Below are 24,519 nucleotides of genomic sequence, written 5' to 3'. Positions count from 1 at the left end.
ATCTGGCAGGTAGGATACAATGCAGGAAAGAGTGAGGCTTTCCACTTCAGTGGGAAGAATTGGAAGGCAGAACATTATTTAATTAGAGGAAGAGACAGCAGAATGTTACAGTACAGAGGATCTAACTGTAATTATAAGGACATATGTGGAGTATAAAAGTCGGGAAATGTTGCTGCAAATACATGGCATTGCTGAGTCTACACGTTTATATGCTTTCTCTGATTTAAAGAGGGAAACACTTGTATTGTAGGCAATGAAGATTCACTTGGTTGATTGCTAAGACGAAGGAGTCATCTTATGAGGAAAGTTTAATCAAGTTAAGCTAATATCATAGAAGTTGAGAAGAATGAGAGATGATCATATTGAAGAATCTGAGGAGACTGGACAGAGTAGATGTTGAGAGGAATGTTTCCATTTATGGGCAAAATTGGAACTACAGGACACAGTTTAAAAATAAAGTATGCCCCACTTAAGATGGAGATGAGAAGGAATTTCTCCTCTCAAAGTGTCCTTAATTTTTGGCATTGATTAGATTCCATCCTAAGGTAGGAAGAATTTTGATCTACGAGAGAGACAAGGGTTATAGGGCAGGCAATAAAATGGAGTTGAGGCCATAATCACATCAACCACGATCTTACTGAATGGTGGGGCAACCCGAAAGAACAAATTGCCTTCTGCTACTCCTGCTTCATATGTTCTGATTTGATGTCAACGTGGAACTAACTCTCTTAGTCTCTGTTTCAGTATTTCAGTGTGGAATTAACTTACGTTTGACACTGCATATGAGTGCAGAACTGATTCCCTTTCCATTACTAATTTTATATGAGTGTGCAATGTCTCTGTCAGTCTCTGTTACTGTACAGGACACCTTGATGAGAAATGTTTGGGCCCGACTGGTCTCAAATGTACTCAGGGTTAAACCCATCAGCTTTTCCTCCATCAACACTCCAGTTCAAAGCCAGCCAACAAGAACATACCTTCACAGAAAGTGAGACACCAATTTTCACAACCAACATCCACCCTGGTTCAAATGGATTCTTTGTCCATTTCTGGCCTCATTTCTCTGAGCAACAGCTACAATAATTCACTGGTAAAATCATGTGGCCACTGGAATTTTGAAACAAGGTGAAAATTCTGGAATACACAACAGGTCAGGTAGCATCTGCAAAGAGAGAAACAGAGTTCATGTTTCAGCTCACTGACAATCAGCATGAGATAAAACACTTCCTAATATCCACTCATGGCGGCCGCAGTTCCCACATGGGGAGGTAATGGTGTAGTGGTATTGTCACTGGACTAGTGCTCCAGTGTAATGCAATGGGAGCAAATTTTACCACAGCAGAGAGTGCAATTTGAACTTAAAAAAAAACTGGAATTAAGGTCTAATGATGACCACGTCATGACAACCCACTTCATTTACTGATGCTCCTTCAGGCAAGCAAATCTGCCCAAATTTACTGTTCTGGCCTACATGTGACACCAGACACACAGCAATGTGGTTGACTCTTAAGTGCCCTCTGAAATGGCCTGACAAGCCAGTGATGCCCACATCACATGAATTAATAAAAACAATGCTCTGTGCCCCGGAAAGTGCTCTATCCAGGACACTGACTTGCCCAGGCACAGCCACAGGGCAATCTGTGCTGGAACATTCCCCAGTGCCACTTGTAAAGTTTATTTATTTGTGTCACAAGTAGGGCTTACATTAACACTGCAATGAAGTTACTCTGACAACTCTCTAGTCACTGCACTCTGGCGCCTGTTTGGGTACACTGAGAGAGCATTTAGCATGACCAATGACCAGAGGAAACCTATGCAGACATGGGGAGATTGTGTAGACTTCGCATCGACAGTGACCTAAGCCAGGAATCGAACCCGGGTCCCTGGCGCTGTGAGGCAGCAGTGCTAACCACTGTACCACTCCCATTCCACCAAGCTGCCCGTGTCTTATTGAAGTTTCCCACTTTCCTCCTCACAGTTGCCAATGCCTCCAAGTTTGGTGGCGTGTGGAAATGTTGAGCTTGTGTCCTGTACACCAAGGTGTGTGTCATTAATATATATCAGGAAGAGCAGGGCTCCTAACACCGAGCCCTGGGAACTCCACTGGAAACCTTCCTCCAGTCTGAAACACAACCATTAACCACTGCTCTCTGTTTCCTCTCACTCACACTGTTCCATATGGGGCGGTGAGGATGGCCTCTACACCCTAGCTATGACTGTAACACTGCATTCTGCACTCTCTCCTATCCTTCTCTGTGAATGGTATGCTTTGTCTGTATAGCACGCAAGAAACAATACTTTTCACTATTTACTAATACATGTGACGATAATAAATCAAATCATACCTCAATCTGAGAATGTATTTCAGATTTGGATTTGTATCAAATGTATTTGTGAATATTCACTGTGGCCATTAGTACAGTCAATTCAAAACCCCTGATTTGCGTGATGTATTTAAGTCGAATCTCAGAGTACATTATTAATGTTCATTGTGTAACTTTTAATTAGAATCCATGTGTCAGTTTTATCATATATTTAATTTGGAGCTAAGGCTGCTCTATTGTGGGATTGACACTGTGATGATCTGATGGCAGGAGTCAATTTGGACTTGGATTTATGGATCCCACTATCAATGGTACTGGGTTTGATTTGATTTATTATTGTCACATGCATTGGTATACAGTGAAAGGTATTGTTTTCTTGCGTGCTATACAGACAAAGCAGACAGTTCATACAGCACATAGAGCAGAAGGAAAGGAGAGGGTGCAGAATGTAGTGTTAAAAGTCCATTTAATTGGAGTGCGGTTCAAATGCACACGGACAGAAGTCCATTGGATCTTAAGTCCAACCGCTTAATCACTCGGCCATCCTGGTAGGATATTTAGAGTCACATGGACAAAAATGTCTGTCTCTCCTGCTCTGTTTGATTGATGGATTGAAAATGTGTCTGCAACTATTTCTGCTCTCTGAGACCGTTGAACTAATAAGATGTCTGTGTGTCTGGAATTGGTTGCATTCGTGGACATACGCATCTCCATCAAGGACGGTCACCTCAGCACTTCACTGTACCGCAAGCACATGGATAACCTCATGATGCTCCACTTCTCCAGCTTCCATCCTATACACGTTAAAGAAGCCGTCCTCTGTGGACAAGCCCTCCGTATACACAGGATCTGCTCAGATGAGGAGTGTTGCAACAGACACCTACAGACGCTGAAAGATGCCCTCATAACAACAGGATATGGTGCTCGGCTCATTGATCGACAGTTCCGATGTGCCACAGAAGACAAACACAGGACACGATAGACAGAGTACCCTTCATTGTCCAATCCTTCCCCAGAGCGGAGAAGCTACGACATCTTCTCCGGAGCCTTCAACATGTCAAGTATGAAGACGAACATCTCGCCAAGGCCATCCCCACACCCTCACTTCTCGTCTTCAAACAATCGCATAACCTCAAACAGACCATTGTCTGCAGCAAATTACCCAGCATTCAGGAGAACATTGACCACGACACCACACAACCCTGCCACAGCAACCTCGGTAAATGTGCCGGATCATTGACACTGATGCCATCATCTCACATGAGAACACCATCCACCACGTACACGGTACATATTCTTGCGAGTTGGCCAATGTTGTCTACCTGACACGCTGCAGGAAAGGATGTCCCAAGGCATGGCACATTGGAGAGACTATGCAGACACTATGACAACGGATGAATGAACACCGCTCAACAATCGCCAGGCAGGAGTGCTTCCTTCCTGTCGGGGTACACTTCAGCAGTCATGGGCATTCAACCTCTGATCTTCGAGTAAGCATTCTCCAAGGTGGCCTTCACGACACATGACAACGCAGAATCACTGAGCAGAAACTGATAGCCAAGTTCCGCACACATGAGGACGGCCTCAACCGGGACCTTGGGATCATGTCACACTATCTGTAACCCCCACAACTTGCCTGGGCAAAATATCAATAACTGTCCTGGCTGGAGACAATACACACCTCTTTAACCAGTGCTTGGCCCTCTCTCCACTTACACTGTCTGTAATTTTAAGACTTGATTACCTGTAAAGACTCGCATTCTTACCATTATCTTGTAAATTGAGTTTGTGCCTGTATGTGCCCTGTTTGTGAACACAGCTTCTCACTCACCTGAAGGAGCCTGAGACTCCAAAAGCTTGTGCTGCCAAATAAACCTGTTGGACTTTAACCTGGTGTTGTGAGACTTCTTACTGTCTGAGCTCCGTCAGAGACAACGTGAGAAGGAGCCGGCGACTCACTTCCCTGTAACTTGCGTGGAGGAGACATCACATTTATTCACGTTCCTTCAATAATTTGTCTGTGGAAACAAAGTATATTTTAAAATTCAAGTACAGGTGAGAGAGAAGATACAGATTCCGTCAGTTTAATCTCTGTTAATAATCATTGTGAGCGGTTTGTGAGGCTGCAGTCAGACTCGAGCTCTGATTGGTCACTCACATTTCAATCAGATTGGTAACCAATCGGAGAGCCAGGGAGAAGAAATGGGAGGTTTTGATTGGTTCACATTTTCAAATTGGAAAAACCCGCCAATTTCAGTGCAGGAAAAATACAAAATAACCGAACGCCTGAATGTTCAGGAAACTATTTCAATCTCACACTTTATAATCTGTTTATTGTATTTTCCGCCACAGAATCCTGGCGCTATTTTAGCAACAGTTTGAATTTCTCAATCTCTTATCTATAACCCGCGGTAATCAGACCCCGTTCAGCAATTTAAAACGGAGCAAATCTCAGCTCAGTGGAAAAGCAGAAACATAGAGATCACCAACCAACCCCTTCACACAGGCTTCACAGGGACAGAGGGAAACGGCTGATTTCTGATCCTCTCCCCTGAAAGCGGCCGGGAATGTTACAATGGGAAGTGCGGAGAGAATCCCCGGCCCGATCCCGCCGGTGGAACAGGCAGCTTTGTGTCTGGAGAATAGGGAGCGCCGGGGGGAGGCAGATCTTCAAGCGCTGCAATGGACTCAGGTCCTGTGTGTGCAGAAATCTCGCTGATTCCGTCCTCTGGGAAAGCTGCGGAAGAAACAGATCAGCCCGAGAATAACCTCTTCATTCCCGCCTTTACTCTGTTCCGGGAGCGACGCCCAGATCATCCGACAGAGGAAAATATATAATTCTCCAACTGCGAAATTCTTCCTTGTTGTCGATAATGCACCGGGATGGACTCGGTATGAAGCAAACTGAAGGATTTATAAAAACCTTGATTCTGACACCATGTCGTTCAATTATTCACTTGAGCTCAATATAGAGAGGGAACTGAAAACATCAGTAAACAAATCAGAAACAGATCAATCCACCGTGACAATAACTCCATCTCTGACTCCCTGCTGCCAGGAAGCAGCCCTTTCACTGATCCTGTGAGTTTATATGTTAAATCTGAATGGGCTTGAGAGAAAAGGGTCGGAGATCGAGTCTAACGCACTAAGTGGCGGAAGATAGACTTCAAATCCTCTCTGTACCTGTAATAATCTGTGTAAGAATGGAATAGTCTTAGTTTGCACAGATGGTTATTTGCTGCACAAAAAACGGCGCAAATGATGAAATTGTTGATTAACTGAAATCAGAACCCGAGTTCCAGATATCAACTATTAATAAAAAACAGCAACTTGCATGCATTAAAATACTGCCTGTGACAATACTATCGTAATGTGGATGGTGTATTCGCCTGATGAATTCCTCTATCTGCTGCGAGACTGATGGGGTCTATTTACTATCGTACACAGGGGGAACTCCGGATTGATAAAACAAAGCGGGAAACAGCTGGACTGTGAATAGCAGCGCAGCATCTGAGGGGCAAACAATAGATCGCCCTTTTCCAGAAAAAGTGAGTGGCTCTGAAAAGAGCCTTTGGGTTATCAGATGAAAGAATGGGCGCTTCACTTGCTCTTGGACGAGGCCGCAGAAGTTTTCTTGGGCAGCAGCACGGCCTGGATATTGGGCAGCACCCCGCCCTGAGCGATGGTCACCCCTCCCAGCAGCTTGTTGAGCTCCTCATCGTTGCGGACGGCCAGCTGCAGGTGTCTGGGGATGATGCGGGTCTTCTTGTTGTCCCGGGCCGCGTTCCCGGCCAGCTCCAGGATTTCAGCGGTCAGATACTCGAGCACAGCAGCCAGATAGACCGGGGCTCCGGCACCCACACGCTCAGCATAGTTGCCCTTTCTCAGGTGCCTGTGAACACGGCCCACCGGGAACTGCAGTCCAGCGCGGGAGGAGCGAGACTTGGCCTTGGCCCGAGCTTTCCCGCCGCCCTTTCCTCTTCCAGACATCTGCACAATCTCACAAACACTTGCACAAAGAATGCTGAAACCCATTCCCTTTCGCTTCTCTTATAGCTCCGGGAGGAATGGAGGTGCGGACATTGCTGATTGGTCACTTTGTTGCTGCCTCTCAGCATCTTGTTCATATGACCAATCAGAAATCTGCTTCACTCACCAATCCGGAGAGCCCACGGAGTGAGGGCGGAAAATAACGGCGCCAAAATCTCAGATTCCAACCGATTTCATTTCAAACTGTAAAAGCCGCCAAAGCGGAAAGAACAAGAGTCTCGAAAATTATACGAATAGGTAATGGTTAATTAATTTTGAGTAATGTAAGAATCTCCCTTTCTCTCCTTCCCCAGTCTATAGTTAACCTGTATCTGGCAGTTTCTGATTTTCAGCCTGGGTTTTTCGGAAAAGTCGAAAATAACAAAATTTTCACTATTCATTTTTGAAAAGTTCGCAGATGTATTTATAAAACAAGAAATACATTTCAAATAAAATCTCTCAATAATTAACTGTTGAACAACAAAGTGTTTAAAACATCAGTCTGTGTTTGCACCATTTCACATTTTATCCCAAGTTGCAGATTTGCTTTTAGAATCCTGGATCCATTCGGGGTTAATCTCGGCCCTTTTTAAAACTCTCGAACTCGCCGCCAGAAAGTCTCATTGACATCGTTCTGTAAACGGACGGGATGTTCTCCATATTCGTGAGAATCAAGAGGGGAGTGAACATTTTCGGTGTAAATTGACCAGTGCCGAGACTGAGGTTCCTGCACAACCGGGGCTGATAGGGAATAAACTGATCGATTATTAAGACCAAACGAACAGAATTGGAAGCTGACACATTTGCTCCATTAGCTCTCTCTCTCCCTCTCTAAAGTCGGGGAAACGGGCCTCTGAGATCTAAGTGCAGAGGCGGTCGGAAACCAATTAATTAATTCATGAAACATTATTAATCAGACGCTGGGCGATCAACTTGCATTACTCAGTACCTATCATTGATCAACAGTAAAAACAACAATTAGATTGTTCGAGACGCTTCAGCGTGAAAGATTAATTGAAACTAAATGGATGATACAGCTTTTTCAGGGAGATTGTGAGTGGCTCTTAAAAGAGCCGTTGTGTTTGGGATGTTTTTCAGTCCATGGGGGGTTTTACTTGGAGCTGGTATACTTGGTCACCGCCTTTGTCCCTTCCGACACGGCGTGCTTGGCCAGTTCCCCGGGCAGCAGCAGGCGCACGGCGGTCTGGATCTCCCGGGAGCTGATGGTGCTGCGCTTGTTGTAATGGGCCAGGCGGGAAGCCTCACCCGCGATGCGCTCGAAAATATCGTTCACGAACGAGTTCATGATGCTCATGGCCTTGGAGGAGATGCCGGTGTCGGGGTGAACCTGCTTCATCACTTTGTAGATGTAGATGGAGTAACTCTCCTTCCTCGACTTTCGCCGCTTCTTGCCGCCCTTTACTACCGGTTTCTTAATCACTTTCTTCGCCCCCTTCTTAGGAGCTGCTTTCTTCTCATCCACCATCCTCACAGTTAATTTCAGACACAGAATCACTGAGTCGCGCTCGGAACTCCTCTTTTATAGACCAAAGCAGAGGCCTATGCTAATGAAGGATTGCTGAAAGCCCTGTTCCCCATTGGCTCATTCACAATGATGTCAATTCGTGACGCTCTCTCTCTGATTGGTTAGTTCAGATACACAAACACATAGTTTGTGGATTTGAGCAGCAACCAGTCTGTTGTCAATCCGTCCTTTCCCCTTGTCCGCCCCGATCCACCCAACCCCCTGACCCTCTCACTCCCTCTGCCGCACCAGCGCATTCTCTCTGCTGCTAATCCCACATCACTCTATCAGACTGCTGATACTGTTCATACATTTCCCCTTCCTCACCAGCACCAACTGCTCTGCTTTACTTCCGCCCATCACCGGGAGCTGGCAGTGTACAATATCTGGGCGTGTGGAAGGGGAATAAGTTTGATGAGCAACAGCCACATTGACATTGTTGCTAAAACAAAAAGCTGACTGCAAGAAGGAGTGGAATCAGAATTGGATATTACTGGCTACACGCCTTGATACGGTTCCACACCAGAGGCAAATAAAGAAAATGAGAGCACGGGGGGGGGGGGGGGGTGGTGGTGGTGCTGGGGGAGAGAATGTCCTGGAATAGACTGAGAACGAGCTGATGGACAGAAAACTGAGAGTAGGAACAAATGGGTCATTTTCAAGTTAGCAGGCTATGACAAGTGGGCTACCACAAGGATCAGTGTTTGGGCCACTGCTTTCTACAATCTGTGTATCAATGATTTGGGATTAAAGGTAATATTTCCAAATTGGTAGCTGTCACAAACAAGGTGGATGTGTGAGTTGTGAGAAGGAGGCAAAGACTCTTTGTGTGTATTTGAAGAGGCTGAGCGAATGGACAACAATTTTGCAGATAGAAGCAATGCGGAGAGATATGAGGAGATTTAATCATTAAATATGTTCATGAGTGAGATTGATAGATTTCTACATATCAAAAACATCAAGGGTTACGGGGATAGTTCAGGAAAATGGTGTTGAAGTGGAAAATCAGTCATGATCTCACTGTATGGCAATGTGGACTCGAAGAGCCGAATGGCCGACTCTTGCTCCAATTTCTTATCTTCTAATTATGTTTTAGCATGGTCATCATTCTGTGACTGTAATTAACGATAAATGAGTACAAGGTACTTCTTGTATCCTGTCACAATATGACTTTGGCTTTAAAAATAGAACAGAGCATGTCCATAGCTAGTGACTGACCTATTTTCCAACAGACTTTTCACAATTGAATACCACATTTAGGTAAGGGATGGAATACTCTCCACTCACTGGTCAGTGCACCTCCAACAACACCAAAGAATCTCAGAAACAAATCTAGTTTTTGGTTTCACTTGCAAACCATTCACCAGCTTCAGCATTTACTCCCTCAACCATTCATACACAGTGTGCACCATTTGTGAAGTACACTGCAAGAACGGGCGACACAATGGTTAGAGAGCTGCCTCACAATGCCAGGGACCCAGGTTCGTTTCCGGCCTCGGACGCCTGTCTTTGTGGAGGTTGCATATTCTCCCCTTATCTGCATGGGTTTTCTCCAAGTGCACTGGTTTCCTCCCACAGTTCAAAGTTGTGCAGGTTATTCGGATTGGCCATGTTAATTGCCCCTTGGTATCCCAAGATGTGTAGTTAGGGGATGTAGCCGTGGTAAATTTGTGGGGTTATGGGGATAGGGCCTGGGTAAAATGCTGAGTCAGTGCAGACTTGATGGGTCAAATAACATCCTTCTGCACTGGAGGGATCCTATTCTAAATCAGTGAGGCTGAGTGTGGGACTGAAATAGCATCTCTCTATTTCATGTACAGAATGTGATTAATTATGTGCCTGTAAGTATTGGGTACAGTATGTGAAACAAAATGTGTATTTGTCTGTTGATTGCCAGCTTGCATGTGTGAGATTGGCTGAACATAATTTTGTGACTCACGCACTATATCAGTCTCCACTGTGTATGTTAATATGGGGTAAATTCTGCTCATGCCAGTGTCTTGAATTGAATGGGAGTTTGATTTCAGTTCTGCAGGCATGTGTCATTGAGTAACTGCATAAGTGTCTGAATCATACTGTATGCATCGGTCTCTGGTACAACATCTGGGTGTGCTTTTCTGTCTGTCTGTGGTGTTGTGTGTGAATGCAGGGTTCATTCTATGGATGCTACTTGTGATACTGTGTGAGAGTGGACTTCATTTTGCTTCACTGTTTCTCAAAACAAAAGTTTGAATGTAGGTATCATTCTGTAGTTGTCATTCTCTAGTATGTTTTGGAATTCCTTGTTCTTCCATCTGTCTCTAGAGAGTTTGAGAAAGTAGGATTAATTTTACATCTGTGATTCTCTGATTATCCATGTGGGTGTAGGAATCAATCTTTATCCATGTGTCTCTTGCGTTGTGTTGAAGTGTGGGATACTTCTGTACTTTAACTTTACATGTATCTCAGACATTGTGATAAACACTGCATGCTAAAAACATAATGTATTGATATTTGTTCATCTTTCAATTTATTTTTTCATGTAGATTTCCAGTACATTTGACTGTCCCTGTTTATATTCAGCAGCTGTGTGTGAGTATTCAATTTGTAATTCTGTGAATGGTAACAATTGGATACATAACCTGGGAAGCAATTCCTGCAATTGGAAGCAAAGGAATTGCTGTTACATCTTTCTGTCTTACTCATATTGAGCTTTTTTGGATTCATTTACATATTTATCAGGTAATTAATTGTAATTTATTCAGTATTGTACAATTATCTTTTATCTGTCTGAGCGAAGAATTATTACTTAATGTGTGATCAAGGTGACACCGTGTTTTATATCTGTGAGTGGATGAATTTGTTTTATTCCTGTGATATATACCTGTCAAGATAAAAGATAAGAAAATGTAGATGTACAAAAGGACTAAAGATGTTAACATGCAGGTCCAGATGGCAATTAGGAAGGCTAATGATATGTTGGACGTTATTGCAAAAGGTTTTGAGTACAGCAGAAGTGAAGCCTTACTTTAATTGTATAGCAGCTTGGTTAGACGGCACCTGGAGAACTGTGTGTAGTTTTGGTCCCCTTACCTTAGGAAGGATAATTATTTTGTGATAGAAAGTGTAACAAAGGTTCACCAAACTTGTTCCAAAGATCAGAGAGGCATCTGCATCGGTACAGACTTGGTGGGCTAAAGGATCTGTTTCTGTTCTGTATTGTTCTTTGTTCTTTGCATCCCTATAGTGGGGGAGGATATTTATGCCATCTAGTCTGCACTGACTCAGCATCTTACATTTGCCCACACAAACCCCTCCCACACTATCCAAATAACCCACAAACCATTGAATCTGCACAAGCTGGAACACAAAGGAACATGCAACCTGTGACCATCACCCTCTGCTTTATGCCACTACGAAAGGTTTTGATGCAATTTTCCAAATTATACTGGATCCCATGGGCTCATATCTTCTTGACCAGTCTCCCATTGTCAAATGCCTTACTGAAGTCCATGTGGACGACATCAACTCACTGCCCTGACCTACAAGGCTAGACAACTCCCCAAAAAATTCAATCTAATTTGTTAGACATGATCTCCCCCGAACAAAGCCATGCTGACTATCCTTGATTAATCCTTGCCTCTGCAAATGGAGATTAATTTTGACCCTCACAATTTTTCTCAATAGTTCCCCTTACACTGATTTCAGACTTTAAACAACTGGATTGTGTCCTTGTCACCTCAAGGACATCTCCACTCTCCAACACTACAATGACTTCCCTGGTCAGTATTGTCATCCCACCTCTCCTTTTCTCTTATCTATCTCTTTCTGAACACAATTCTTGAATATTCAGCACCCTGTCTTCACTCTTTAAGCCACATTTCTGTCATTGCCTTCGCATCAGATTCCCACATTTCTCTTGGTCCTTCAAGCTCATCAACCTTATTTATCACACTTTGTGTTTACATACATTGGAAACCTGTCTGGACATTCTTCATAGTACTTGTTAATCTCCTTCTATCCAACATGGTGTTACTTCCTTCTCCTGTATTATCCATCACTCTCCCTCCTTTCTGCCCTTATTCCTTTCTGCTACTTTTATATGTATCACAACCTCTATCCTATCACCCTCCTCTTTCAGGATGTCCTGCAGCGATTCAGTGACATCCCTGACACTGGCCAGAGAGATAACACACCATCCTGAAGTCAAATCCTTGGCCACAGAAATGCCTGTCTGCTCTACTGACTGATGAATTCCCTATCACTATTGCTCTTCCTGTCTTCTTCTTCCCCACCTGTTCAAGCAAGATGCTTGTGGTGCCAGAATCTTGGCTCTGACTGCACTCCTCTGGGGTGCTGACCAGCACCCTCATCTGCATCCAAAATGGAAGACATGTTCGTGACTAGGATCCCAGGGGACTCCTGCAGTACCCGTTTGGGTGGCAGGGTGACAAAGTGGTTTGCATTGCTGCCTCACAGCATGAGGGACCCGGCTTCAATTCTGGCCTTGGATGGCTGTTTGTGTGGAATTTGCACATTCTCCCGGTTTATGTGTGGGTTTCCTCCTGGTGCTCTGGTTACCTCCCACAGTCCAAAAATGTGCAGGTTAGGTGGATTGACCATGCTAAATTGCCCTTTAGTGCCCCAAGATGTGTAGGTTAGAGAGATTGGCAGCGTAAATACCTGGGGTTATGGGGATAGGGGCTGGGTAGGATGGTTATTGGTGCAGGCTCGATGGGCTGAATGGCCCCCTTCTGCACTGTAGGGATTCAATAATTCTATTCTATGATTCCACATGCCTGTTCTTCCTGGACTGCTCAGTGGTCACCCATTCCCTTCTTTCCTCTAGTACCTTGAGCTCTGCTGTGACCATCTCTCTAAATGTGCTGTCCACATAACTCTCAGCCTCTCAAATGCATCACAGTCTGTCCAGCTGCTCCTCAAGGTCCGAAACCTGGAGCTCCAGATTCTGCAGCTGGGAACACTTCCTGCACATGTGGTCATTCAAGACACTGGCCGCATCCAAGACTCCCCACATGAGACAAACCGCACATTCCACTCAGCTGTCTTCACCTGACGTGTCTTCAATGTAAAATTTACACCTTATACTAGAACAAATCAGATGTCGTGATGCCGGCATTGGACTGGGGTGGGCACGGTAAGAAGTCTCACAACACCAGGTTCAAGTCGAACAGGTTTATTTGGTAGCACGAGCTTTCGGAGCACTTCTCCTTCCTCAGGTGAGTGGAGAATTGGGTTCACAAACAGGGCATATATTTTTTTTATACTTTTCCAATTCAATCAAATCAAATCCAATTCAGAGTCTCAACAAGTTGAGACATTTCAGATCCAGGCTAACAAGACAGGGCGAGCGACCAAATCACCCTGTCCTGGGCCTGATCTACATGAGCTAAGCTGATTGGAGAAGGGGGAGGTTCCTCCTCCAAGACTTGAGCTCATCTGCATCTTAGCCAAAAGGCCGAGATGCCGCTTTAAAAAAATTGCTTCATATGAAACACACGAAGCTTCAGTGCAACCCAATGACCTCAACCAAGCGCAGCCGACCATACTACACCTGATCTCAGCCAAAAGGCCAAGAATGAATCAGCTCATCAGCTGACTATTACATCACTCTGTGATTGGTTCCATGCTTTTTTGGGTCAGCTGACCCTTACATCTTGTTCCCATTGGTCACATTACATCCAATCAAAGTTGTCCCCGGTTACACTCCAACAAGGAGCAGCGCGCTGAAAGCTCATGCCACCAAAAAACCCAGATGGACTTTAACCTTGTACTGTGAGACTACTTGCGAGAACAAATAAAGATAATATATAATAATTTTCCCAATAAATAACATGCTTCGTTTAGCTTCAGCTAAATATGTAGATGTGCTTGAAACAGTTCAGAGAAGGTTTACGGGATTAATACCAGGAAGGAGCGGGTTGTCTCATGAGGAAATGTTGGAGGGAATAAATTTGCAGGCGAGAGGTTAGAAGAGTAAGTGTCGACTTGATTGAAACTTTACAGATCGGAGTGGTCTTGACAGGATGGATATGAAGAGCATATTTCCTCTTGTGGGAGAATCTAGAATGAGGGGTCACTGTTTAAAAATAAAGGGTCATTCATTTGAGGCACAGATGAGGCGAGATTATTTTCTCTCAGAGGGTTGTGTGTCGATGGAACTCCCTTCCTCAAAAGGCAAAGCAAGCAAAATCTTTCAATATTTTGATTGCAGAGGTGGATAGAAAATCATAGAATACCTACAGTGTCGACGAAGGCCATTTGGCCCCTCGGGTTAGCACTGATTTTCCAACAGAGCATCTTTCTGAGGCCCACTCCTTGCTGCATCCCTGTAACCCCATGCATTTACCCTGCTAATCCCCCTAACCTACACATCTTGGGACACAAAGAAGCAAGTTAGCATGGTCAATCCACCTAACCTGCACATCTTTGGAATGTGTGAGGAAACTGGAGCGTAGAAACATAGAAATCAGAAGGAGTCGGCCATTCAGCCCATCGAGCCTGCTCCACAATTCATTCTGATCATTGAATTCAATATCCTGATCCCCACTCTCCCCCCCATATCCCTTGATCCCTTTGAACCCAAGAGCTATATCTAATTTCTTCTTGAAACCAGACAACGTTTTGGCCTCAACTACATTCTGTGGTCGTGAATTCTGCACATTCACCACCCTCTGGGTGAGGAAATTTCTCCTCACCCAAGTTCCAAAAGCTTTACCCCTTATCCTCAACCAAGACCTCTAGTTCTGGACTCCCCCACCATTTGGAATATTCTTTCCAGCCAACTTAGTCTCTCTGAATCCTAAGCAATTTAGTCTCCGATCATATGACACATCTGCCAGCCCAGGAATCAGCCAAGTAAACCTCCATTGTACTCTCTCTATAGCAAGGACATCCTTCCTCAGATAAGGACACCAAAAGTGCACACAATACTCCAGGTGTGGCCTCACCAATGCCCTACACAATTGCAGCAAAACATCCCTATCTCTGTACTCAAATCCTCTCGCTATTAAGGCCAACATACCATTTGCCTTCTTTACTGCCTGCTGTACCTGCGCTCTTACTTTCAGCAACTGATGCATGAGGACTCCAAGATCTCATTGAATATCCACCTCTCTAAATTTACAACCATTCATGTAATAATCTTTTTTCCTATTCCTTCTACCAAAGTGGATAACCTCACATTTATCCACATTATAGTGCATCTGACATGCGATGTCCATGCACTCAGCTTGTCCAAATTACGCTGAAGTAACTCTGCATCCTCCCGACAGCTTACCCTCCCACCCAACTTCGTATCATCTGCAAATTTGGAGATAATACATTTAGTTCCCTCTTCTAAATCATTAATATATAATGTGAACAGTTGGGGTCCTGGCACTGATCCCTGCAGAGCTGCACTAGTCACTGACTGCCACTCAGAAAAAGCACCCAGAGGAACAAATGTTGATACAGGGAGAATGTGCAAATTCCAGACAGTCACCCAAGGTTGGAATTGAACCCGGCTCCCTGGTGCTATGAGGAAGCAAGGAGGTGAAAGATTATCGGGGATAGGTAAGGATGTGGGTTTGAAGTTACAATCAGACCTGTCATGATCATATTGAATGGTGGAGCAGGCGCAAGGGGCCAAGTGGCCTACACCTGCTCCTAATTCATACATTCATCTGTCTGGGAATTTTTGAAATATGTTCAAGAGAATTTCTTGGACCAGAGTATTCTCAAGAAACTATGAACAAAGCATTGCTGGATCTGGTGCTGGGGAATGGGGTGGGCCAAGGTTGGCCACATGAATCAAGTGTCTGTGTTTTTATCCAGTGATCATTGGATCACAAGCTTGACATTAGCAAGGAACAATCTAAAGTAGACATTCTAAATTGGAAGAGGACTAACTTCAATGCTTCTTAGTCTGCTCCTTCTCCAGTATTATCCATCACTCTCCCTCCTTTCTGCCTTATTCCTTTCTGCTACTTCTATGTGCTGGTGTCGAACCAACCAGATGACTGAACCATAAACCAACAACAATGTTGTGCTTGGGGCCTGTGCTTGCAGAGCACAATGGATCAGAACTCCAGCAAGTGAACCTCTTGGCCATCTCTGCTGTGTGTGTGAGTGACACTTACTGTGTGTGAGGAGCTGGCTGGAATTCACCTTGTGTGAAAGAATCGCTCCATTTATTCTGCTGGTTTCAACTCTTTGCCTGTCAGAAGGAAAAATGTTGATTAAATTTAAGAGGATAGGTAGAAAATACACGATACATTGAGTATTTTATCAATTGCTTATCAAGCGCAAAGGAAGAACAGTCAAACAGAGTCAGTGTGTGATTCCACTGCCGTCCTGCAACACATGCACTGAAATACAGGTACAGAGACTGACAGATACAGAATAAAATGAACACACTGATATTGTGGATGAGAGCGATACAAACAAAAATAAAACTAATACCACCAAGAAGAGAATTATTACTACATGCAGTCACATGCACCACCTTTGGACAGACACACAATGAGACCCAGATACAGAATGAATCATAAACTCAGATATGTTCTCATCCATTCACAGATACAAATCCCACACTCACATGCTCTATCAGTGAGTAAATCCCACACTAAGTTTTAAAGTTCTTTGAGGAGGCAAAAGGAAGTTCGATAAAGGAGAACCAGTGGACGTGATTTATTTAGATTTCCAGAAGGCCTTCTGACACGGTGCTGAGTCGGAGACTGTTAAATAAGTTAAGAGCCCATGATGTTAAGGGTAAGATCCAGGCATGGATAGAGGATTGGCTGACTGGCAGAAGGTGGGGATAAAGAGGTCTTTTTCAGGATGGCAGCCGATGTTGAGTGGTGTGCCTCAGGGATCAGTGCTGGGACCACAACTTTTCACCATATACATTAACAATTTGGAAGCAGGAAGTGAAAGCTCTGTTGCTAAGTTTGCAGATGATACAAAGATATGGAGAGGGACAGGTAGTACTGAGGAAGCAGGGGGGCTGCAGAAGGACTTGCACAGGCTAGGAGAGTTGGCAAAGAAGTGGCAGATGGAATACAATGTGGAAAAGTGTGAGGTTATGCACTTTGGAGGGAGGAATGGAGGCATAGACTATTTTCTAAATGGGGAAATGCTGAGGAAATCAGAAGCGCAAAGGGACTTGGGAGTCATTGTTCAAGATTCTCTTAAGGTTAACCGGCAGGGTCAGTTGGCAGTTCGGAAGGCAAATGCAATGTTAGCATTCATGTCGAGAGGGATACAGTACAAGAGCAGTGATGTACTTCTGAGGCTGGACAAGGCTCCAGTCACACCCCATTTGCAGTATTGTGAGCATCTTTGGGCCCCGTATCTAAGGAAGGATGTGCTGGCCTTGGAAAGGGCCCAGAGGAGGTTCACAAGAATGATCTCTGGAATGAAAAGCTTGTCATATGAGGAACAGTTGAGGACTCTGAGTCTGTACTCATTGGAGTTCACAAGGATGAGGGGGGACCTTGTTGAAACTTATAGGATACTGTGACGCCTGGATAGAGTGGACATGGAGAGTTTGTTTCCAAAATCAGGAAAAACTAGAACCAGAGGGCACAATCTCAGGCTAAAGGGACGATCCTTTAAAACAGAGATGTGGAGTAATTTGTTCATGATGTGGAGATGCCGGCGTTGGACTGGGGTAAGCACAGTAAGAAGTCTCACAACACCAGGTTAAAGTCCAACAGGTTTATTTGGTAGCAAATACCATAAGCTTTCGGAGCAATGCTCCTTCGTCAGATGGAGTGGTTTCTGTTCTCAAACAGGGCACAGACACAGAAATCAAATTACAGAATACTGATTAGAATGCAAATCTCTACAGCCAGCCAGGTCTTAAATGTACAGACAATGTGGGTGGAGGGAGCATTCAACACAGGTTGAAGAGATGTGTATTGTCTCCAGACAGTACAGCTTGTAAAATTGTGCAAGTCCAGGAGGCAAGCTGTGGGGGTTACTGATAATGTGACATAAATCCAACATCCCGGTTTAGACCGTCCTCATGTGTGCGGAACTTGGCTATCAGTTTCTGCTCAGTGACTCTGCGCTGTCGTGTGTCGTGAAGGCCGCCTTGGAGAACGCTTACCTGAAGATCCAAGGCTGAATGCCCGTGACTGCTGAAGTGCTCCCCCACAGGAAGAGAACAGTCTTGCCTGGTGATTGTCGAGCGGTGTTCATTCATCCGTTGTCATTCATCAGACGCTACGACAACGGATGAATGAACACCGCTCGACAATCACCAGGCAAGACTGTTCTCTTCCTGTGGGGGAGCACTTCAGCAGTCACGGGCATTCAGCCTTGGATCTTCAGGCAAGCGTTCTCCAAGGCGGCCTTCACGACACACGACAGCGCAGAGTCACTGAGCAGAAACTGATAGCCAAGTTCCGCACACATGAGGACGGTCTAAACCGGGATGTTGGATTTATGTCACATTATCAGTAACCCCCACAGCTTGCCTCCTGGACTTGCACAATTTTACAAGCTGTACTGTCTGGAGACAATACACATCTCTTTAACCTGTGTTGAATGCTCCCTCCACCCACATTGTCTGTACATTTAAGACCTGGCTGGCTGTAGAGATTTGCATTCTAATCAGTATTCTGTAATTTGATTTCTGTGTCTGTGCCCTGTTTGAGAACAGAGACCACTCCATCTGACGAAGGAGCATTGCTCCGAAAGCTTATGGTATTTGCTACCAAATAAACCTGTTGGACTTTAACCTGGTGTTGTGAGACTTCTTACTGTAATTTGTTCAGCCAGGGACTGGTGAATCTGTGGAACTCTTTGTTGCAGAAGGCTGTGGAGGCCAAGTCATTGAGTGTTTTTTAAGTCAGAGATAGATAGACTTGATTAATAAGGGGACCAGGGATTATGGGGAAAAGGCAGGAGAATGAGGAAGAGAAAAATATCAGTCATGATTGACGGATAAGACTCGATGGGCCGAGTGGCCTAATTCTGCTCCGATAACTTATGGTCTCACACACTGTATCAGAGTGAGTAAATCCCGCACTCACACACTGTATCAGAGAGTGAGTAAATCCCACACTCTCACACTGTATCAGAGAGTGAGTAAATCCCACACTCTCACACTGTATCAGAGAGTGAGTAAATCCCACACTCTCACACTGTATCAGAGAGTGAGTAAATCCCACACTCTCACACTGTATCAGAGAGAGTGAGTAAATCCCACACTCTCACACTGTATCAGAGAGTGAGTAAATCCCACACTCTCACACTGTATTAGAGTGAGTAAATCCCACACACACACACTGTATCAGAGAGTGTGTAAATCCCGCACTCACACACGGTATCAGAGAGTGAGTAAATCCCACACTCTCACACTGTATCAGAGAGTGAGTAAATCCTGCACTCACACACGGTATCAGAGAGTGAGTAAATCCCACACTGTATCAGAGAGAGAGTAAATCCCGCACTCACACACGGTATCAGAGAGTGAGTAAATCCCGCACTCACACACGGTATCAGAGAGTGAGTAAATCCCACACTCTCACACTGTATCAGAGAGTGAGTAAATCCCGCACTCACACACGGTATCAGAGAGTGAGTAAATCCCGCACTCACACACGGTATCAGAGAGTGAGTAAATCCCGCACTCACACACGGTATCAGAGAGTGAGTAAATCCCACACTGTATCAGAGAGTGAGTAAATCCCACACGGTATCAGAGAGTGAGTAAATCCCACACACACACTGTATCAGAGAGTGAGTAAATCCCACACTCTCGCACTGTGTCAGAGAGTGAGTAAATCCCAAACTCACACACTGTATCAGAGAGTGAGTAAATCCCAAACTCACACACTGTATCAGAGAGTGAGTAAATGCCACACTCACACACTGTATCAGAGAGTAAGTAAATCCCACACTCACGCACATTACCAGAGATTCACAGTTCCTGAAGGAATCCCACACTCCCGCACAGTTCTTCTGTGGAGAAGGGTCCCTCACACCGACAGCCAGGCGACATTTCCCGGTGGATCTTTTTTTTTAGTGTTTAAATCACCATCTTTAATTTACTTAGGACAAAAGAGCTTTAACTATACCCTCCATGTTCAGTGTCAATTTGCTGATTCAGTGACTTTATTTGGTCTGCGCCCTTGAAACAATTTTCTGTTTCTCTGAACTTGAAGCTTTGCCCCTTCAAGGAGGTGTGGTTCCTTCTGCAGTGCATTCTGAAGCCCTTCTTCTGTATTGAAGCCAACCCAACAGAATCCTCTATGAAATCCAGTCTCTTTGTCGAATGGAAGAAGACATTTCTTTACTAATCCAAACTGTCCAAAATATTCTTTGATTTCTTTGCCGGCCAGGGTCCAGGGCACCCGCGACACGAAGATCACGAAGCTCTTTCTGGAAGGAGCCGCCGCCATCTTGTAATGGCCGCCGGTCCCGGTGTATCTTTACACACTGACAAACTGGCGCTGGAGATTCTTTGTAAAATGTATTTCCTGATTGTGGTAAGGAGGCTTGTGATTGGCGGAAACCCCTCAATCTGATTGGTCTGTTTTCATATCCACTCAATTGAATCCCTGATAAGTGACTGTAATAACTTTCAAAATGTCCAATCACAATCATTGCTTTCCCAATTCCTCATTAGCATAGTTCTGTGGGATTGTCTATTTAATCAGCGCTCGGAAGGGGTTTGCTTTATTTCTGTGTGAAATTGAAGATGGCTGATGAGAAGAAACCAACACCGAAACCAGCTCCCAAGAAGGGGGCGAAGAAAGTGATTAAGAAACCGGGAACAAAGGGCGGCAAGAAGCGGCGAAAGTCGAGGAAGGAGAGTTACTCCATCTACATCTACAAAGTGATGAAGCAGGTTCACCCCGACACCGGCATCTCCTCCAAGGCCATGAGCATCATGAACTCGTTCGTGAACGATATTTTCGAGCGCATCGCGGGTGAGGCTTCCCGCCTGGCCCATTACAACAAGCGCAGCACCATCAGCTCCCGGGAGATCCAGACCGCCGTGCGCCTGCTGCTGCCCGGGGAACTGGCCAAGCACGCCGTGTCGGAAGGGACAAAGGCGGTGACCAAGTATACCAGCTCCAAGTAAAACTCCCCATGGACTGAAAACACCCCAAACACAACGGCTCTTTTAAGAGCCACTCACAATCCCTGTGAAAAAGCTGCGCCATCTTTTCCCTTATTGAGTGAATGAGAAATGTCTTTCTGGAGGATAGAGATTTGTCCCGGTGCAGAATGCTGTGAATGGGACTTCATACCCGCCCCTCACACACACTTTCACATTGAAGGGACAATCAAACTGAACTGAGAGCGTATTTTAAATCCCAGTCTGGGGATTGTCACGGACAATGGGGAGAAAGAATATCAGGAGGTAATTATTTAAATTTATTTATCACTATATTCAGAGTTTCACGACCCTGAATTAATTTTTTTTTCTCGGGTGATCTGGGAGCAGCTCCCGCAACAGAGTAAAGGCGGGAATGAAGAGGTTATTCTCGGGCTGATCTGTTTATTCCGCAGCTTTCCCAGAGGACGGAATCAGCCAGATCTGTGCACACACAGGACCTGAGTCCATTGCAGCGCTTTAAGATCTGCCTCCCCCCGGCGCTCCCTATTCTCCGGACACAAAGCTGCCTGTTCCACCGGCGGGATCGGGCCGGGGATTCTCTCCGCACTTCCCATTGTAACATTCCCGGCCGCTTTCAGGGGAGAGGATCAGAAATCAGCCGTTTCTCTCTGTCCCTGTGAAGCTCTGCTTTTCCACTGAGCTGAGATTTGCTCCGTTTTAAATTGCTGAACGGGGTCTGATTACCGCGGGTTATAGATAAGAGATTGAGAAATTCAAACTGTTCCTAAAATAGCGCCAGGATTCTGAGGGAAAATACAATAAACAGATTATAAAGTGTGAGATTGAAATAGTTTCCTGAACATTCAGGCGTTCCGTTATTTTGTATTTTTCCTGCACTGAAATTGGCGGGTTTTTCCAGTTTGAAAATGTGAACCAATCAAAACCTCCCATTTCTTCTACCTGGCTCTCCGATTGGTTAAGAATGTGATTGAAATGTGAGTGACCAATCAGAGCTCGAGTCTGGCTGCAGCCTCACAAACCGCTCACAATGATTATTAATAGAGATTAAACTGACGGAATCTGGATTTGAGATATTAAATGTACTTTGTTTCCACAGACAAATATTTGACAGATCCAAAACAAACGTGATATTTCCTCCACACAAGTTACAGGGGAAATTGTTGCCAACTCCTTCCTTCTCACACACAGTCCGTACATTGTCACTGACAGCTCAGAGACACAGACAGCTGATCAATTCCACAGACCCAAACTGCAGGAGAGACAGATGATGTGCCTATTTGACAGCCAGTTCTCGTACCAGAATGGCCGAGTGGTTAAGGCTTAAGATCCAATGGACATATGTCTGCGTGGGTTCGAACCCTACTCCTGGTAAATGAATTTTTAACACTACAGTCTGCACCCTCTCCTTTCCTTCTCCCCTCTACTCTATGAACGGTATGATTCGTCCGTTTTACGCAAGAAGCAATACCTTTCACTGTATACCAATACATCAAATCAAACTCAGTGCCATTGATAGGGGAATCCATAAATCCCAGTCCAAATTCTCACCTAATATTGGATCATCACTGTGTCAATCCCACAATAGAGCAGCCACAGCTCCAAATTCAATATCTGATCAAACTGACAAATGGTTTTCGGTTAAAAGTTACACAATGTACCTTAACAATGTACACTGAGATTCGAGTTAAATACCACCCACATCAGGGGTTTAAAAGTGGCCCATAGTTTGTATCCTCACAAATACATTCATACAAAGCCTAATCTCAAATACATTCTCAGATTGAGATATTCTGAGAGCGAGTATAACCTGAGATACAAATTCAGATTCCAGTTGAAAACTCACCCAGATTATGAAACTTAAAGTTACAATATCAATTTGATTACTTTGAATTGAACTATAGCTTATTAACTAATCCTAACTCCCTACTCACACTGAGCCAGATGGACGATACTATATGAATTCCAGACTGAGTTTCCTTTTACATTCATGTCAAAATTCTTCCTCAGAATCAGGCTGAGTGTCACAGATCAAATCAGTGTGAACAACCTGAGTGAAGCTTGCATAGCAATCCAGCATCAGATTGAAGGATACATTATCTTTCACAATTGTGTTCAGAGTGACACAGATTTAATGTTGGGCCGAAATTCACATACATTGTTTGCTTCAAACCTACCACATCAGTGGCCTGTTGTTTTGCTGGAAATTTATATAGAATGAATCCAAACTTATAAATAGATTGACGATTACATGATGAATCCCATGCTCACATTGAGTCATAGACTCTGACATACACACGATAATTCTCAAACATGTGCTCAGTGTTAGATAAATGAATCTCATGCTGCACATAGAGCACCAGGGACTGAAAGTTACATCTGACTATCACACTTACATAGCAGTATCCCAGACACTGAGTACCAGTGACAGATTCAGAATGATCCCACACTCACACACATTATGACAGTCTGACCAATACACATGATTTTCACCCTTTAGAAACAGCAGCAGATATACTCAGATGCTGAATGAACCCCAAATCACGTATGGTACCTGAGAGAGAAACATAAATCCTACCCTAATATTCCATCTTTGTGACAGATCAGAATGCCTGCCAAACTCATACAATTTCAGAGAATACTGAATACTGCACTCGTGTGGTACCAGAAAGATTCCTATTCAGAATTGTGTTTAAATTCATATACAATAGCACTGACTGATGGTCACACACACAAACACACACACACTAACTGAAAGATAGATTGTTGATAAGCAAAGAGGTAAAAGGTATTAAGGTTAGGCAGGAGTGTGGAGTCGATGTTCAAATCAGATCAGCCATGATGTTATAGAATGGAGGAGCAGACTCGAGTGGTCTATTCCTGCTCAGATTTTGAATGTTCACACATGCTATTCTTAAGAGATTCAGAATGAGTCCCAAATTCACTTGCAGTATCAGAAAGTAACTGATAGACAAAATCCCTTGCTCAACTACTGTTCCAAACACAGGTTCAAATAATGATGCAACATACATCCTGCAGCAAAAAATGCAAGATACATATGGCATATGGTACAGATATATTGCACCAGAGAATGACAGATACAGAATGAATCCAGCCACAATGAAGGAACAGCGATATATTCCCAAGTGAGAATGGTAAGTGACTTGGAGGGGAAGGTCCATTTAATGGTGTTTCCATGAGTCAACTGTTCTTGTCCTTCTCTAGACGGTAGTGCTCTTTGGTTTGAAAGATGCTACTGAAGGAACATTTGTGAGTTCCAGTAGCTCATCTTGGAGGTAGTAAGTACTGCTGCCACTGTGTGTCAGTGGTCAAGGGCATGTTTGTTTACAGATGGGATGTCAATCATGAGGGATGCTTTGTCCGGGATGGTGTCAAACCTCTTGAGTGTTGCTGGTGCTGCATTAACCCAGGCAAGTGGAGATTAATCCATCATACTCCTGATTTGTGCCTGGTAGATGGTGAACAGTGTTTGGCAGTCAGGATCTTTGTTACTCACCATGGGATTCTGTGTCTCTGACCTGCCTTGTAGCCCTTGTATTACATCG

At 44.4% G+C, this 24,519-nt stretch overlaps 2 protein-coding genes and 1 pseudogene across 2 annotated transcripts; 1 reads left to right on the top strand and 2 right to left on the bottom strand.

Annotated features, from left to right (window-relative positions):
* Window positions 1-5,924: 5,924 nt before the first annotated feature.
* LOC144485057 (histone H2A-like) lies at window positions 5,925-6,314 on the bottom strand. The gene has a single exon (XM_078203357.1). It carries the CDS (start codon window positions 6,312-6,314, stop codon window positions 5,925-5,927), a length of 390 nt encoding a protein of 129 aa, XP_078059483.1.
* Window positions 6,315-7,464: 1,150 nt separating this feature from the next.
* On the bottom strand, window positions 7,465-7,866 carry LOC144485052 (histone H2B 1/2). Its single transcript, XM_078203351.1, has one exon. The coding sequence runs from the start codon at window positions 7,837-7,839 to the stop codon at window positions 7,465-7,467; it is 375 nt and encodes a 124-aa protein (XP_078059477.1). The 5' UTR covers window positions 7,840-7,866.
* Window positions 7,867-20,569: 12,703 nt separating this feature from the next.
* On the top strand, window positions 20,570-20,956 carry LOC144485058 (histone H2B pseudogene; annotated as a pseudogene).
* Window positions 20,957-24,519: the final 3,563 nt, after the last annotated feature.

Source organism: Mustelus asterias, unplaced genomic scaffold (genome assembly GCF_964213995.1).
Source record: "Mustelus asterias unplaced genomic scaffold, sMusAst1.hap1.1 HAP1_SCAFFOLD_152, whole genome shotgun sequence".
NCBI lineage: Eukaryota > Metazoa > Chordata > Chondrichthyes > Carcharhiniformes > Triakidae > Mustelus > Mustelus asterias.
The sequence above is the reverse complement of the archived record's forward strand: the minus strand, read 5'-3'. Positions and strand labels throughout refer to the sequence as shown.

What these genes read in the sequence shown, in the direction of transcription:
- LOC144485057 (XM_078203357.1), bottom strand. Translation starts at nt 6,314, where the DNA reads ATGTCTGGAAGAGGAAAGGGCGGCGGGAAAGCTCGGGCCAAGGCCAAG.
- LOC144485052 (XM_078203351.1), bottom strand. Translation starts at nt 7,839, where the DNA reads ATGGTGGATGAGAAGAAAGCAGCTCCTAAGAAGGGGGCGAAGAAAGTG.